A 15,578-nucleotide genomic window follows, 5' to 3' on the forward strand; every position below is an offset into this window, starting at 1 on the left:
GGGGGGGGGGATAAAACAGGCAATTTTCTCGTTCACTTTGGGAGTAAACAGAGAGAGGGAGAGAAAGAGAGAGAGAGCGAGCGAGAGAGAGAAAGATAGAGAGAGAGAGAGATCTGGGAGCAAATCATGTCAGTTCTTCAAATTATAACAAGGCATCCCTCACCAAACCACACGCCAGGAGCAGGACAGCCAGTCCATAGCTGGATGATATTCTTGTACCTGTGAAGAGAAGGAACACAGGGTTAAACCACTGAAAGTAATGAATGGAAGAAAAAAATTCTCAACAGAGAAAAACAACTTTTAGTGTTTTTTACTAGTGTTATATTAGCCAGAGGTGTGAAGCCCGCCCTCAGCTGCAGCATCGGCACCTGCAGGTGGTGGTTGTGCTCAGATTTTATGCAAACACAGTCTTTCAAAATACTGTGGGTGTTATGATCAATGCTATTATTTCTTTATCAGTCAAATAAATTTTCCTTTTCTCTTGGTCGTCATTATCCAGATCTTCCAGTGTGTTTGAAGGTAGAAGTTCGAGTGAAGTGTGTTGCTTAGGAACAATCACCTGTGTTCACATGGACGTGCACCATCAGACCACACTGCAGCCTGATACCACTGTGGACAGTCAGGGTCGGTCGACGATTCGATCGATGATTGGACGTTTGTTTATTCAAACTTACATACTCATACACGGATGCCACCAACTTTACAAGACAGCCACAGAAAACTGCAAGTGTAAAGTAAACAGCCTCTGAACTGTTCTGAAGAGGATTTACATGGGCAGCTACCGCCGCCGTCTTGGCCCTGACAAGCTGCTATCATCACCGCAGGCGGCTCGGACTGTTTACTGAGCATCTGACACCACTAGCAACTGCAAACTAGAACACAGCCTCCTCAGCCCATTGTTTGATTCACCTGCGCCTAGAGGGCATTGAACCTGATATGATGAGAGCAAAGAAACAGATGACAACTGTACAATCCTACGCAGCAGAGCTCTATGTACCAGAAAAAAAACTAGTTTCTTCTCCATCAGCAGAAAGTGCTTAGATAAAGAAGAAAGAAAGACGGAGTGAAAGAGGAGAGAAGTGAGAAGCAAGAGAAGTATGAAGTTGTAATGCTGTGAAAACAAGCCAGTGCTTGGGAAATAAAAAGTGAAATATTCTCTAAATCATATTGACTTTTACTAGATTCCTGTGTCAGACAGCGAGATGCAGTTCTGAGACGGAGAGCGTCCGGGGGAACGCTTTGTTCCTCGCGGCCCAGCTCCGGATTGTCTGTGCTGCTGGGGATTTGGGGAGGAATGGTAAAAAAAAAAAAAAAAAGGAGGGAGGGAGGGATGGAGGGATGGAGGACAGACACGGAGGGCTTTGACCCTTCATCCCTCCCCCACCACATCTCATTTAAGCTTGAGGTGATCTACAGAACAGGAGTGCCACAGAGGAGCAGCAATCACTCTGGGCCAAAACATCCTTCACACAGAGAATAATTAATCAGCCTCCAGCTAAGAGTCAGAGCGGAGCATAAATGTGGAGACAGTACAGAAAAATGTGCAACAAAAACCTGCACTAATCCACTAATATCAAGCTTTTCACAATAATCTGCTTGGTGACGGTAAAACCAAAGTCAAAGATGTAACATTGGGGATGGAGGATGTGTCCTTGTCCCACACGGCCTCAGAAGACAAACACCAGGCAGGTTTTCCTGGGTTCCCAGGAACGTGTGAGACTCTAAGCAGTTGCCAAGCAATTTTTTGCCATTTGGAACATGCTGCTCCATTTTGTCATGAAGTCGCATCATGTGTCTCCATGTAGCCGGGGTGTAATGCAAAGCCACCATCTGTGTCTGTTTTCCACACATAAAATCTGTATCTGGGTTCACTGGAAGTCATCTAGACTGCTTTGTTATTGTGTTTCTACGGCCAGTTTTACTCCCTGCACCGTACATACGGCGGCAAGACGGAGTGTGAACCCTGTTCAAGCCTTTCACCTGGTTTTCTGCATTGATCGGTTATAAAATATGATCTGATCTTCATTTAAGTCACAAATGTAGACAAACATAAACTGTATCCCAATCCAGGGGCTGCATCCTTCAAAGCCTGCATTTGAAGACTGATTGCAATTTCAAGGAGCCTTTGAAATGGGATAGCCTAGTCCCATTTCAAGGGCTCCTTGAAATTGCATCTTTCTTTTCCAACCTATCCCAAGATTCATTGCACGTCAGTAATGAAATGAAATATCACCAACAGAGATCCTGAGGATTGTACTTTAAAATGTAAATATTGTGTTTCAACTCATTTCAACAGCTAATGGTAAAACTGTTAAACCCAAAGGCCTTAAAAGTTACGTGTTGTCAAGGTTGCTAGGAGACAGGAGCCACATTTTGCGATGCAACAGTAAGGACGGGCACAGCTGGTGACACACAGCGAAAATCCTCCATAGGCCAGACCATCTATTTCTATCTATCTATTCCCGGTCTACGGCAGCTCAAAGACCACATCGTCTAGAGCCTAGAGTCACAGCTAGAGTGCCCCTAAGCTAATATCACACAAACACACACAATTATAAGATTTGTGTCTTTACCCATCAAACACTGAATAAGTGACGCCTTGGATTTCATAACCCATTTAACCTCATTTGGCATTGATAACCTGAAACCAGCTGTTCTGGGAGCTGCTCAGACCGGCTCGATGTTCAGGAGGAACCATGGACCATACAGAGAATTCATTTTCCCCTCGAGCTGTCCAGGCCCAGAGGCAGCAAAGCCCAACATCATGATGCTCTCTCCACCCTACTTCACCTCAGGGCTGATTTTCATGTTCTTCCCAAACAATTAAACATTTGTCTCATCAGTCCATAAAACATTTTCCCAGTAGTGCTGTGGAGTCAAGCTGCTCTTTGACAAACTTCAGGTGCAGTGGTGATGTATTTTGGAGAGCAGCGGCCTCATTGCGGGGTGGTCGTGGCAGGACATGATGCTCCATGCAGTCCTGCTTCATGATCTGTGTATGATAGAAATGATTCCTTTAAGCCTTTAGGTTTTACTCTGAGCGTCTTTGTTACATTACTGATCATTCTGCCTCGTGTGTTTGAAGTCATCATAGCTGGGTGCCACAAAACTAAATCACCTCCATTCATAGACAGTTTGTCTGACTGTGGACTTATGAATATTTAAACTCTTTAAAATCACTTTGCAGCCCTTCCAAACGTCACCTAAATCAACAAGTCTTGATATTAAGTCTCCTGAGATCTGATTTTAGTGAGGCATGGTTCACATCAGCAGATTTTTCTAGTGAACCGCAAAATCTAAATTATTGTACCTTGGCATGTGACAAAACTTTGAACTGCTGTTTAGCGGCAGCATTGTTTATACGTGAAACATAAAATACCAATATATCCAGATCCAATGTATCCAGATGTTCAATTTTAGATGTCGCCCAAGCCCAATACCACCGATCATGTCAAAGAGGCAGGTTTGGATTATTTTGCTGGCTCAGTTTGTGCTCTGTTAACCAGCTGTGGCTTCAGTGTTCAGCAGCAGCGTTGGACAGGTACGAGAATTGATTCCTTTCTTTTATAACTACCGTACACAAAACACACCAATATCAGACAATCAGTGCCTGCTTATGAAAAGTATGGTTGCTAAAATTTGTTATTCACAGTATGAACACTGACTGTGTTTATTCACTTACTGCGTACGTCACTGTTTTTGTAGATTGCATCAGAGAAGCTTTCTCACGAACCAGAGGCAAAGCACGGAATTGCTTCAGAATCTGAGTGAATTTCATCAAATAATGTGTTTGCTAAACTGCAGATGAGCAAATATTTTCTCTGTGTCACTGTGTGTGTACATTTTACATTTATTCTTACTGGTTTCTTGAGCATGATCCCAGATTTAGGCAGTTTATTGGCACACTGTGTTCAGGTGGAGTGCTAACATGCGCTGTTAGCCATGGGCTGAAATCCCACAGCAGGTTCTATGATAAAGAAATTGCAATACCTGCACAGATGGACTCACATTAAATTGATGCTGGCACATTCATCACTCCCTCCTGTAATGTGTTGAAAGATTGCTATGTATGAAAGGTAATGGTAGTAACTTTATGAGTTCATGCTTTAGAGATAAGGCTGGTGATATTACATATTTTAATATTGTCATCAAATCCCAATACCCTCCTAACAAGTACTACTGTGTGCATATCCACAGCCTCATATATCTTATTCCTCTGAGCCATAGAACTGTATTGCTGTCCAAAGACTATTAAAAACACATCAGTGAGTCACACTGTTGCATTGGGCGACATGTTCCTTCATTACCACGAACACAAACACACACACGGTAGTTTATTTTGACTCAATCCCACATGCAACTATCCCGCCCTGCTGCCCCAAATATTCACTAAAGAACCAAGTTTGGATTAATCCACAGTGACCAGCTGATTTAATAAATTTGAAACCCTTTTATAAGAAACTATGTGTGTAACGTGTTAGGTTTTAATAGATGTATGTCCCTTTGTCCCCAGTAAGATCCAACAGACTTAGTGCTGAGTGCCAGACATGATGGACAGTCCTTCAGTATTGAGATACTCAGTAATACACAGACTCAGGGGGCTCCAGGAAAAGAAGCCCATCGCAGAACCCTCCAACATGCAGACTGGTGGGAAATGCTACAATTTACAGATGTCCCCTGAACACCTCACATGCAGGTTATTGGTAGACGTTACAATTTACAGATGCTCCCTAAACAGCTCACATGAAGACTATTGGTATTCACTGCAATTTACAGATGTCCCATAAACGCCTCATGTGCAGACTAGTGGCAGACGCTACAATTTACACATGTCCCCTAAACACCCCACATGCAGGCAATTGGTAGACGCTACAGCACACAGCATCAGGACCCACTTAGGGAGGTTTCAGGGCAGCAGCAGGGCACTGCACAGTGTCTGTATGGGAGGTTTAAGGGGCTTTATAGTTGTCAATATGAGGGGCTATCAGGGGACCCTTTGCCTTTGGGGGCCCAAAGCAATTGCCCTGTTTGCCTCTCCTGATGGTGCACCTCTGGGAACGCATTGTTGAATGTGGTCTGTTTTTGCTCACATATAATGATGCTAGTCTTATCCTTTGACTATATTCACTGACACTTCACTCAAACGAAGCAAAACTTGGTTCATTTGATTGTTTAAAATTCTGAATTCTTCTTTTACACCAAAATATTTCAGTAGTGTTGATATGAGTAAATAGACATCTATTTGTACAAGTTCACACACTAATTGGGAACAAATATAGGGTCGAGTGTATTGCTCAAAGACACTTTGAGACGCAGGCAGGAGAACCAGCTGGACCTACACCTGATCCAACGGCAGCAGAGCTGTGAGCAGTGTAAGGTGCAATGTGGAATTTTATATATAATAAACCTTTCCTGAAACATTTTACTAAGGAGGAACTTAAAAAGAATCCAATCATCTATTTTCCTCAAGATAGAACTAAATACAGCAGAAAAGACACTGAGGCAGGTGATAACGCCCCCCCTTCTATAACATAACGATGGGCCGCTGTACAGCTGCGTCAGTTCTGACATCTTCCAGATGCACTCATAAAATCCTTCGAATCAACCCTAAATATTACGACACTTCCTCCAGAATCTGGTGATCAAGACCCACTGCAGCAGCACAGCAGGGAGGTTTTCATTCATACATTATTGATTCACTGCTGTTGTGGTTTCTATTGTTTTATATGGCATTTTGCAAAGTAATTTTTTCAGCTCTGCTGTCTGAGAAAACACAAACAGTAAAAAGAAGGTGCATGTTTCTGATTTTATCAGGTAAAAAAGAACTGAAGGAAGAGCAGCTGTGGAATCCAGTTAAAACCAGTTATCACCTTCACCATCAAACCAGTGTAGTCAAACTCACCGAACTCAGTCAGTGATGTTTTTGTTTTCTACATTCAGATGAAAGTGTCTACCTGCAGACAGACAAATGACATGATAACATCAAGTCATTCAGTCCGTCATATCTCTTCTGTATCAGATTGTTCTGCAGTTCACTTAGAGGAGAATACAGGTCTTATTTCACAGCTTTTTCAATCAGTTCTGTCAGATATAAAAAACTTTGTACTGAATAATTTAAAATGAAAGTGCATTCAACTGCTTTTTCCCATAATTCCACAAACATAATATCAGAGCCAGTATAGAAAAGATGAATGTTTTCAGACTCACGACGATGACGGTGAAAATTCTGTTTTCATCTCCATCTCTGACAAAGCCTGATATGTTGTCAATAAAAGTCAAAGTAATAACTGAAGCTGAGTGAGATAACAAGCTGACAGTCTGTCACATGATCTCTACTACTGGGTTGGACCCATTCAGCAAATTTCTGGTCATTTCTGGTGGTTACTAAAACAGTTTTATAATGAAAATATACATTCTTGTTTCTTTTTCTCTAAATTCAAAATATTCTTGCAACCACTTGTTTGTACGTTGCGATCTCTTGGGAATGTTGGGACGCAACTGCACACAACTATAGGAATTACAGGTCAAGGTTCATCTGTAAATGTAAATGCGATGGATGGAGGAAACAGTTTTTAAGTTATTTTTTGTCTTTATTTTGATAGTTGGAGTGAGAGGGAGACAAGAAAGTCAGGGATTTCAACCCATGCCGCTGCAGTTATGACTAAACATGTCCTGACAGGTGCGCCACCAGGTGAGCCACCAGGTGAGCCACCAGGTGAGCCACCAGGGTCTTCCCCTAAAACAGAAATACTTTCAGTTTTAAGTTTAAAAGTTTTGTAGCCAAAGAAGAATGATTGAAAGTCAGTGCTTAAATTCAGTCGCTAACATTAAAGGAAAACGACAGTTCAACAGTTCACAAAATGTACTACCAAAGTAAAGGGCCGTTTGACAGCAAGATAAAGTGGAGGAAATATTCAACATAAAGTGTACACTTAAAATGATATTAGCTTTTTTTCTACAGGCATTTCTTTAAAGTGGCTAGAAGACGTATTTGCTGCTGACCCCATCCACAGCAGAACATCGCTCAGCTTCTGCACCGGTGCTCCAGCTGGTCCAGATCTACTGCAGGTAATACTGACCATCTACAGTATCAGTACACCGCACTAGCTCACATCAAATAACCCGAACCTCTGAAGGCATGGAACACATGGAGAAGCAGCATTCAGCTTGTACGCTCCACACATTTGAACAAACAAACACAAATTTAGCTTTTTAATTTTTTGTTTGTTGCCTTTTATTCAATTAAATTCAGGACTGTTGATTCATCTCCTTCTGCACTGTAGTGCTGCTGCTTTTCTCTTATTCTATTTTATCTGATTTCTCTCCTCTACATTTTAAAATTATTTTTTGTCTTTTTACTCTCCCTTGTGTTTTTGCTTTTTCACACCTTGTGTTCAGCACTTTGCATTTCCTTGTTGAAAGTTGTTGCACAAATAAACCTGCCTTGCCTTAATTTTCTCTTCCACATAAACTTTTAAGAACTGGTTGCTCGTCCTGTTGGACTTTTATTTAATGTCTCCACCCTGACCTCAGAAAACAGAAATACTCTTTAATTCAACCACAGCCATTGTTTGTTTCACCTTGTTCTACCTATTAGCATGCATCTGGTGTGAGAACGTTCCCACTTGTTCTATCCCTGGCACTGAAAATATATCTAAGCCATTCACATCATACAACTGGAAAGCAACACTGTCTAAAACTATTATTCTCACATATAAATCACACACTTTCTTTTAGCTATTTTGTGTGTGTGTGTGTGTGTGTGTGTGTGTGTGTGTGTGTGTGTGTGTGTGTGTGAGAGAGAGAGCTGTTTTTCCACTTCAAAACTAACCTTGCCAGGAAGCATACTAAAGGTAAGGGTTCCTTCTGTGTTTTGCTCTCATGCTATTTTTAGAAAACAACAAAGGAAGAACATTTGTGAATTATTGTTGTTTTTGTACATGACCATGCATTTTAATTGCTGAGCAAAGAAATAAAAAAAAATGAAAACACAGAGTCATGCTATTCAGCTGGATCCCAAAACAAAACAGCCTTTATGCTGGCAGTGATTGCATTATTTAATTTATCCATGAAAGTATTTCTTCCCTTTTCCTGTCATAGTTGGCTTGACAAGGTCACTACGTCTTTACAAGTCATTTGGGATGAATTTTCCAGCTGACTATTCAGTGACAGAGGGGGAAGCTGAATGAAGAGAGAGAAAGGTTTCCATGGGAGAAATGATTTGGAGACATCTGACTTTTATACGATGTCTCAGGATTATTGAATTGTGCATGATGCCACTTTTTAGACTTTGCTTTTCCTCCACAGTCTGCAGACAGAGGGGCCGCAGACTGCTTTATCTGTAGGTATAATGAGCGAGAGCATCTGCCGGAGCCCGGGTAGAGACCTTTTCAGGCTTTCTTGGTGCATGCCGGGGAGAAAAAAGACCCACACTGAATACTTTTCATTTTGTCCTACTTAACCTAACACAACACTCATGCATTTTGCCAAAATGTTTTTGGCTCGGTGAAATGGTGATGCGGAATATCGATTCTAGGCCAGCGAGGCGGTCGGCAGGGAGGTGAATCACCACAGCACCTCCACCGGGAGCTCAAACTGGCTTAGTGCCAGCTCCATCTATTGCTGCTGATCCCTGGCCGGCTGACTGGCTAGCTGACTGTCTCTTCGACTCGCTCCCTTACTTGCCCGGTGGCTCCGTTATAAAACTCGCCGTCTGTTTTGCTTGTTGACTGATACTCTCTCTAGCTGACTGTCTGCCTGCCTGAGTCATGACTGGATGGGTTTTTGGCTGACTGACTAGTTAAATACAACTGGATGCCATTACCTTGTAGCTTGACTCTTCAACTGTGGCAGAGACTAAATGTGATAACAGTCTGGTGTGTGATACGAAGGCTGAGAGCAGTGTTGTTTTAGCAAACATTACTGCAGCCATTTTTCAAACCGTAACTGACAGGAGGAACCTGCAGCTGATTAGGGCTGAATGTGGGGGCCCACTATGGGCCCGTTTTACACATTTCACTTTCATATGAATCTGTCCTCAAACAAAAATCCTGATTCTGAAATTTTTCAGCTTTTGTCCAGATCCAGTTTCTAGCTGTTGCTATGGGGTTACAGTGGTGGAATGTAAATGTAAAACGTGTTACTACTATAACTGAAGAGTGGTCCGTGTGTCTGTCCCAACCAGCGACCAGTCCTCCAACCTGAACAACCATAGGCCGTTTTTTTTCAACCCTCTGATTCCTACTTTGGTGGTTGGTTAGGTTGAGGAAAAGATTGTGTGATTTGGGTTAAAATAATACTTCCTCAACATTAAACGATCGTTGTTGTCATGGTTACAATAATAACAGTGTTGAACTCTGATGAATAACTGAAACAACATAATAGGAACACCGCTCTCCTGTGTCACATTCATCCATCCACCACCTCCTCCTCCTGACGTGGTCTCTTTAAACTACGCCACCGCACTTCTCCCCTTTGCTCCTCCCATCATTACTACGACCACTAGATGTCGCCTAGCAACAAAACATAGCTATGGGTCATAATAACCTGCTGCACTTTAAAAAGGAGGACAGTCTCGTCTGTCCGTGTAATAGTCCAGGAAGCGGCCAGGAATCGATTTCTTAATGAGGCCTTAACGTTTGCGGGCTTCGGTCGCAGCTGCCCTTTTTAGCATGGAAAATGTAAATGATGTAAACACTCTCTGAGAAAGGTTCAGCTGCAGTATACAGAATGGCTTCTTTATATAAAGGGCTAAAATATACAAAGTCATTTGTATAAAGCAGCATTGAGTATAAATTGGACCCAGTTTCTAAATGCAGGTATGCTGATTATTTTGCAGGTTAATTTTGAGTCATGTAGATTAGTTATGGAAACATGTGACACACATCATTTCATTTAGAAACTATGTCCTCAAAATGCTGTGAATAATGTGATGTCAAGTAACACCCAACCAGTTAGAGCATACAAGTGGATCCGAGACGTTTATCAATGAGCAGTAACTGACCAGCTCTGTGTGCTGTGAGAAAATACATGTGTCGCTGCCTTCTAAAGGTGAAGACAGCAGTACGGCGCTCCGGTGGCTCACCTGGTAAAAACACATACCATGAAGGCTCAGTCCGAATCACAGTGGCCAGGGTTTGAGTCTGACCAGCGGCCGTTCATATACATAGTCCATTATTTCACTCATTGTTCACTGCCAACTGTAGCCTATACTAAACAATAACCAATACACTGTAGGTAACAAGGCAATAAGCAACAAATTGATTATGGTAATGATCCATCCACTTGTTTTTATTTCTAGCTGAGGAAAAAAGTATAAAATTATCCTTTGTATTTAATAGTCAAATCTGATCTAAAATCTAATGACTCATTTTCTTTGCAGGTAACAGCTGCAGAGTTGATCCATGCATATCAATCACACTGTTAATTATAACAGCGCTGGTTGTGCACAGAAACTCAATCAAAAAACTATTTGTAAATCAGTATAAGGCTTCAATATTTGTGTTACCCTTGATATTTCTGTTATTTTGGCTCATAAGCACTGTTCCTCATTTCTTCACATAGAAGGTGGCAACCCTAGCTGTCCCTGTGTTTCCCTCCACTCCTCCTGCCACTGTTTCACTCTCATTTCACATGAAGACCACCGTCCACCATGAGACTTCACTGGATCTTGTAGCTGGGCTTTTTCCCTGCTGTGCACTCACAGATGTAAGACAGATTTACAAGCACACACTCTGAGTAAGGCAGGACCAACAGAAGCATCCACATGAACTCGAAGTGACACATTGACATTGCGTGCGACTACTTGAGCAACATGAATGCAACCATGAACAGCAGTCCTGCTGCTCCTAACCACCAAGTCTAGTGATGACTCACTGGTGATCTTCCTTAGACATACGCAGTCGAGGCACTATAAAAAAATATGGTGATTCTTAAAAACAAGGTCAGTGATTTTTGTTTGGATGAACTGCTTATGCAATCAAGCCGAGTCCATATTTGTTTTTCTTTCATGCGGGAACCAGGCAGGCCTCAGGGGTGGGGGGACAAGTCTGGCTTAGGGGACATTTTTCTTTCCTTTTTTTTTTTTTTCCACATTCTGCAACGGTCACCTCTGAGCTTTGAGAGAACAACACTGCCAGGAACGATGGAGGCCGAGCTGTGATCTAACAACAGCTGACACACTGGTGGGAAGTAGCTGTGAACAACCACTCTGCTGCTGCAGCCGCTCCACCAGTCACAGCCACATTCCCCCCATCTGGAAAGTGCCTCATTGTTTACAGATGCAGCAATGCGGAAAAGGAGAATATCTGCACTCCCAGGTTTAATTTCATCTCAGCCCATTTACCTATTGTTGCTCATCTGCCTCAGACTGAGCGGAGGAGTAATAGAACTCTGTCGCCCTCAGCTGTAACACCTCTCTGCTGCTCAGAGAAGGTGGCCAAGGCTGCCTGAGCAGCTATGGAGAGGCATTTATCAGTGTCAGACACACCGCACAGAGGACTCACTGCAACACAGTTGTCAGCATAATTTGGCTGCCTCATAATCTCCGACTCTGCAGCCCCGGGGATTATTCAACTTTTTACCTCTATTCAGTGGCAAGTAATATCTTTCTGTGTTTTGCTTCAGGGTGCAGAGGGCTATCTGAGCCCAGAGCAGGGCTGACTTTGTGTTTGAACTGTCTGACCAGTGGGAAAATGAATGGCATTTATAGATGAGAAGGAGCAGTGCAATTATAAAATAATTTTAAAGGGAATTTAAAATATTGCCAATAGTTAATGACAGTAAATTTACATTGAAACTAAAACACCTGAGGGTAGCGTGTCGGCTGCTGCAGCTGATTTCCTATGCTGAAGTCCAAAAGATAAAAAAGGAAAATCTGGACAATGTAAAAGTGCAACATTTTCTCCCAGCCATCAATTTGACTCAGTGCACCCACGCCATATATAACTTGTATAAGCAGCCGATTTCTACAGAGACCTATGTTTAGTATGAGAATGCTGTTTTTATCAGCTTTAAGTTGAATTGCTCAGATCAGTCTAAGAAATTATGGTTGGTTTAGTTTTTTACAGCATTGATGGTTTATGAAGCAGCATGTTTATGACGACCAATCCCTTGTGTTTGTGGTTGGGTGCACAAAGCGTCTGACTTTGACAGCACAGACAACGTTGGTTTCTTTTAATCATGATTATTTACCTCTTCTGAAACGAGGAGATGTAGATGGCTGGGTTAACTGGACCAGAGGGAGCCAGATCACAAAATGCACATAATGCATGGGATGTTTTGAGAGGTGGTGACGAACAGCCTAGTCGACATTTAGTCAGTCTAGTGCACGTTTTCTCTCATATAAATTATATATATTAATCTGGTGACCCTTCAGCTGTTCATTATATAGTTATTAAGTAGGAGTATAAAGTGAAGAAGTGGGTTAACTACAGTGACGTTTCCAGCAGTCGCCACTGTTGCAGTGGCCACCACTCCTCTTGGCTTACTGAATGGTAAGACTGTGGAAATACATTAGGTTCATGACACTGAAAGTTGGCTATGTGGAGGAAACTGGCTGCTGCGTTTCTTTTGTTGACACACTGGTGGTTTAAATATGAGACTTGGTATTACCTGCTGACAGCCTGTCTTCACAATGTATTCATGCTATAGATATGAATGGTAACCTATTCCCATATAATTCCCGACCAACCCTCTTCATTCTGATTCAGTTTTACTCTGTAATTACCCAATATTTGACTTGACTGTTATTTCTTTGAAATTTCTTCATATTACCAAATAATTACTACATAATGTAAATTAAAGGGTCACCATTCATTTTTTCTGTAATGTTCTATAAAATCTGTTTTACTTGTGATACTCTGGCAATGAATCTCTTGATTTATTATAATCTGAACTGGTGACAGCTTGTACCAATACATTTAGACATTCCCCCTTGGTTGCTGCTGCTGATCATTAATAACTGAGACTGAAGATTGTTTGCATATTATTTCATTCATAAATGCAGACTTCAGTAAGTGGCTAATCCAAAGTCTCACTGGATTTGTTCACATTTCTGTGGTTACTGTCGGATAATGTTATTAACACATGCAACTGTCTCTTATGGGCCATTCAGACACACAAATAAACACCTGTTATTCATTGTGTCTCTCGCTCAGCTTGACAGACTCAAACAGCACTCAGCTACACCACATGGAAAGTTGAGAAAGGCTCAGCTTTATGAAATGTCCTTGGACAGAGCGCGGGCAACACCCAGGCAAGAGCGACTCACAATCCTCTTGATTCCAGCGAAAACAGAAGCACAGAGTTGTTTACTACACCACTCCACCATGCCAGTGAAGGTGATTGTCACAGTCTGGCTTCTCAATTTTCTATGACATGGCTCTAACGAGTTACTGAGACAGAAAAAGAGAAGAATGACATAATCACAGACATTCTTGGTGTGTGTGGTGGAAAACACCTGTCCAGTCGGAGCCTGTACATTACACTCGCAACACAACACACCTCCGGAACTACAGATTCATGAGAGGCCAGATACTGCCAACTGCTTTGTTCAACTTCATTGACGCATATTGCCAAAGCAATGACACAGTGGTGGAATTCAGAGCATCATATATGGTGTGGAAGTGGATACTCTTTCTCATAGCTGAAGCAAAACAAACCTTATAATATAAAACGTCACCAAACAGATCTGCACCATAAAAACTAGAGAGAGTTAGTTAGGGTTAGTTTTTACAAAACTGCTGTGACAGAGGAGAGGACTGTAGGTTTGTAGCTAGGCTAACAAAGAAGGTAAAGTTACCTGGTGTAACATTTTGAATTATGCATCCAACCATATAAATCCACTGTACCAACAATCTTGTGTTTTAGGTCTCTGTGGCTGTAAAACCTTTTGCATGTTGTACGGATAAATAACATGATAGACGAGGCAGTTTCCCAAAGCCAGCTCACCACCTGCAGACAGTGATACTCACAACTCTCCTGCTACTACAGCTAACATCAACATACAACACATCTTAGCAACAAGTAAGTAAGTAATTTAACGCACCTGGGCACACAAACGTGACACCGGTACCTGCTTGTTAACTAACCAGTTGGGGTTAGGTATCACAAACAGTAAACGGGACAAAACAATACCGACCTATTGGCAAAGCTGATGTTTCCAACCTGTCAAGCAGAAACTGAGCAACCTTTGAATCCCTCTTCATGCCTCTCAGCTCTTAGAGGTCTCTCCACCATAGTCACAGAGGCCATCGCAACTACCACATCAAATCCCCGTCGTCTGCCAAGTGTCAAGTGGGCCACCACATCAGTCTGCTGGTGGACTGTCAAAACATCCATAAAGATTTTAAAGATTTTACCGCCCTGTCAGTCTCTGTGCTGGTCCTCTCTGTGTGCCTGTCATTCAGGGTGCAGGCCAACAACAGATAAGTCCATGGCTGAAGTTCTTTCCCAGTCTGACCATGCAGTCTCCACTGTTGGGAAGCCTCACAAATGATAATGCAACACTTCGGCCTCCTGATTATAAAACTTCTGACCTTCCCCTCGTTGGCTGTTCCTCAGCCATCACTCCTTCTTGGCAATGCAAGCTGCCACTGTCCCAATAGATTCAATTCAAAACTCCAAATGGTCTCGCAACGTCGAAAGAGTAGACTGCTCCTTCTCCTTCCCCTGGTAATCCTTAAATTGGCACTATCCGTGAGAATGTACCAGATTCTCTTCTTCTTATCCTCATCCTGTGCACGAAGACGAACGCCCCCAGAAGCTGATTGGCTGGAATAATGTTGTGTGTCTCGGTCTGAGCCACTTTGTTTAGTCCCCATTCACAGCATCAGGGCAGTAGGAACACAGGAGATATTCACTGAATTTGAATCACTGGGAACTTTACTGACCTCAAAGTCAGCGAAAGGGTTTAATTATCCCCGACAAGTTGGAGCATACAATTTCCATTTTTTTCAAGGGCTGAGTGTGTTTGCACTCGCCAAGACAACTCAGTAGGTATTACACTGCACACATCTCTGAAAGGATTCCTGTGTTACTGTGTTTGATGAAGGACAAAGGTAACATTAATATTCTTAGTTATCTGCTGAAAGTAATAACAGTCTGGGTATTACAATAGACTGACAGTTAAAGATGTGCTAGAGCTCCTATGATACAGATCCACTACAGTAAATCTCATGAATTACATTTGTTAAAGTTCACTAAAAATAATAATAACGTTAAGCCAGTATGTGTAGCATTTTTATGTGATTATAACAAATTATTAAAGTGAGTTTGAGATGCAGCAGAGGAGGCCTGCCTGAGGATCTCAGCTGTTGCTGGGGGATGAACATGTAGTGCCTTAAACATTAACAGTAAAGTCTTAAAAATCAATTTCAAAACTCATGGGCAGCCAGTGAAGAGAGGCATGATAGAGTAAAATGTGTTCTCATCTCTTAGCATTTTGGTTGAGAGCCTTGAAGCAACATTTTGGGCATGCTGGAGGCAGGCGCTTGACTTGTAGCTGATCCCTGAATAAAGACTCCAGTCCAGCTAGATGAAATTAATCCAAAGTTTTCTTCAATATCTTAAATTTTGCC

The 15,578-nt window shown here is 42.1% G+C and overlaps 1 protein-coding gene across 1 annotated transcript in view; it reads right to left on the minus strand.

Annotated features, from left to right (window-relative positions):
* Positions 1-6: 6 nt before the first annotated feature.
* The window catches only part of vstm2a (V-set and transmembrane domain containing 2A), an 82,012-nt gene continuing 66,440 nt past the window's right edge, over positions 7-15,578 (minus strand). Inside the window, exon 5 of the mRNA XM_023395878.2 lies at positions 7-219. Within this exon, the coding sequence (XP_023251646.1) occupies positions 143-219 (77 nt within the window). The 3' untranslated portion in view covers positions 7-142. The remainder of the gene's footprint in view (positions 220-15,578) is intronic.

Source organism: Seriola lalandi, unplaced genomic scaffold (assembly GCF_002814215.2).
Source record: "Seriola lalandi dorsalis isolate HSWRI2012SDOR001 ecotype SW California unplaced genomic scaffold, Sedor1 jcf7180002054970, whole genome shotgun sequence".
NCBI classification, from domain to species: domain Eukaryota; kingdom Metazoa; phylum Chordata; class Actinopteri; order Carangiformes; family Carangidae; genus Seriola; species Seriola lalandi.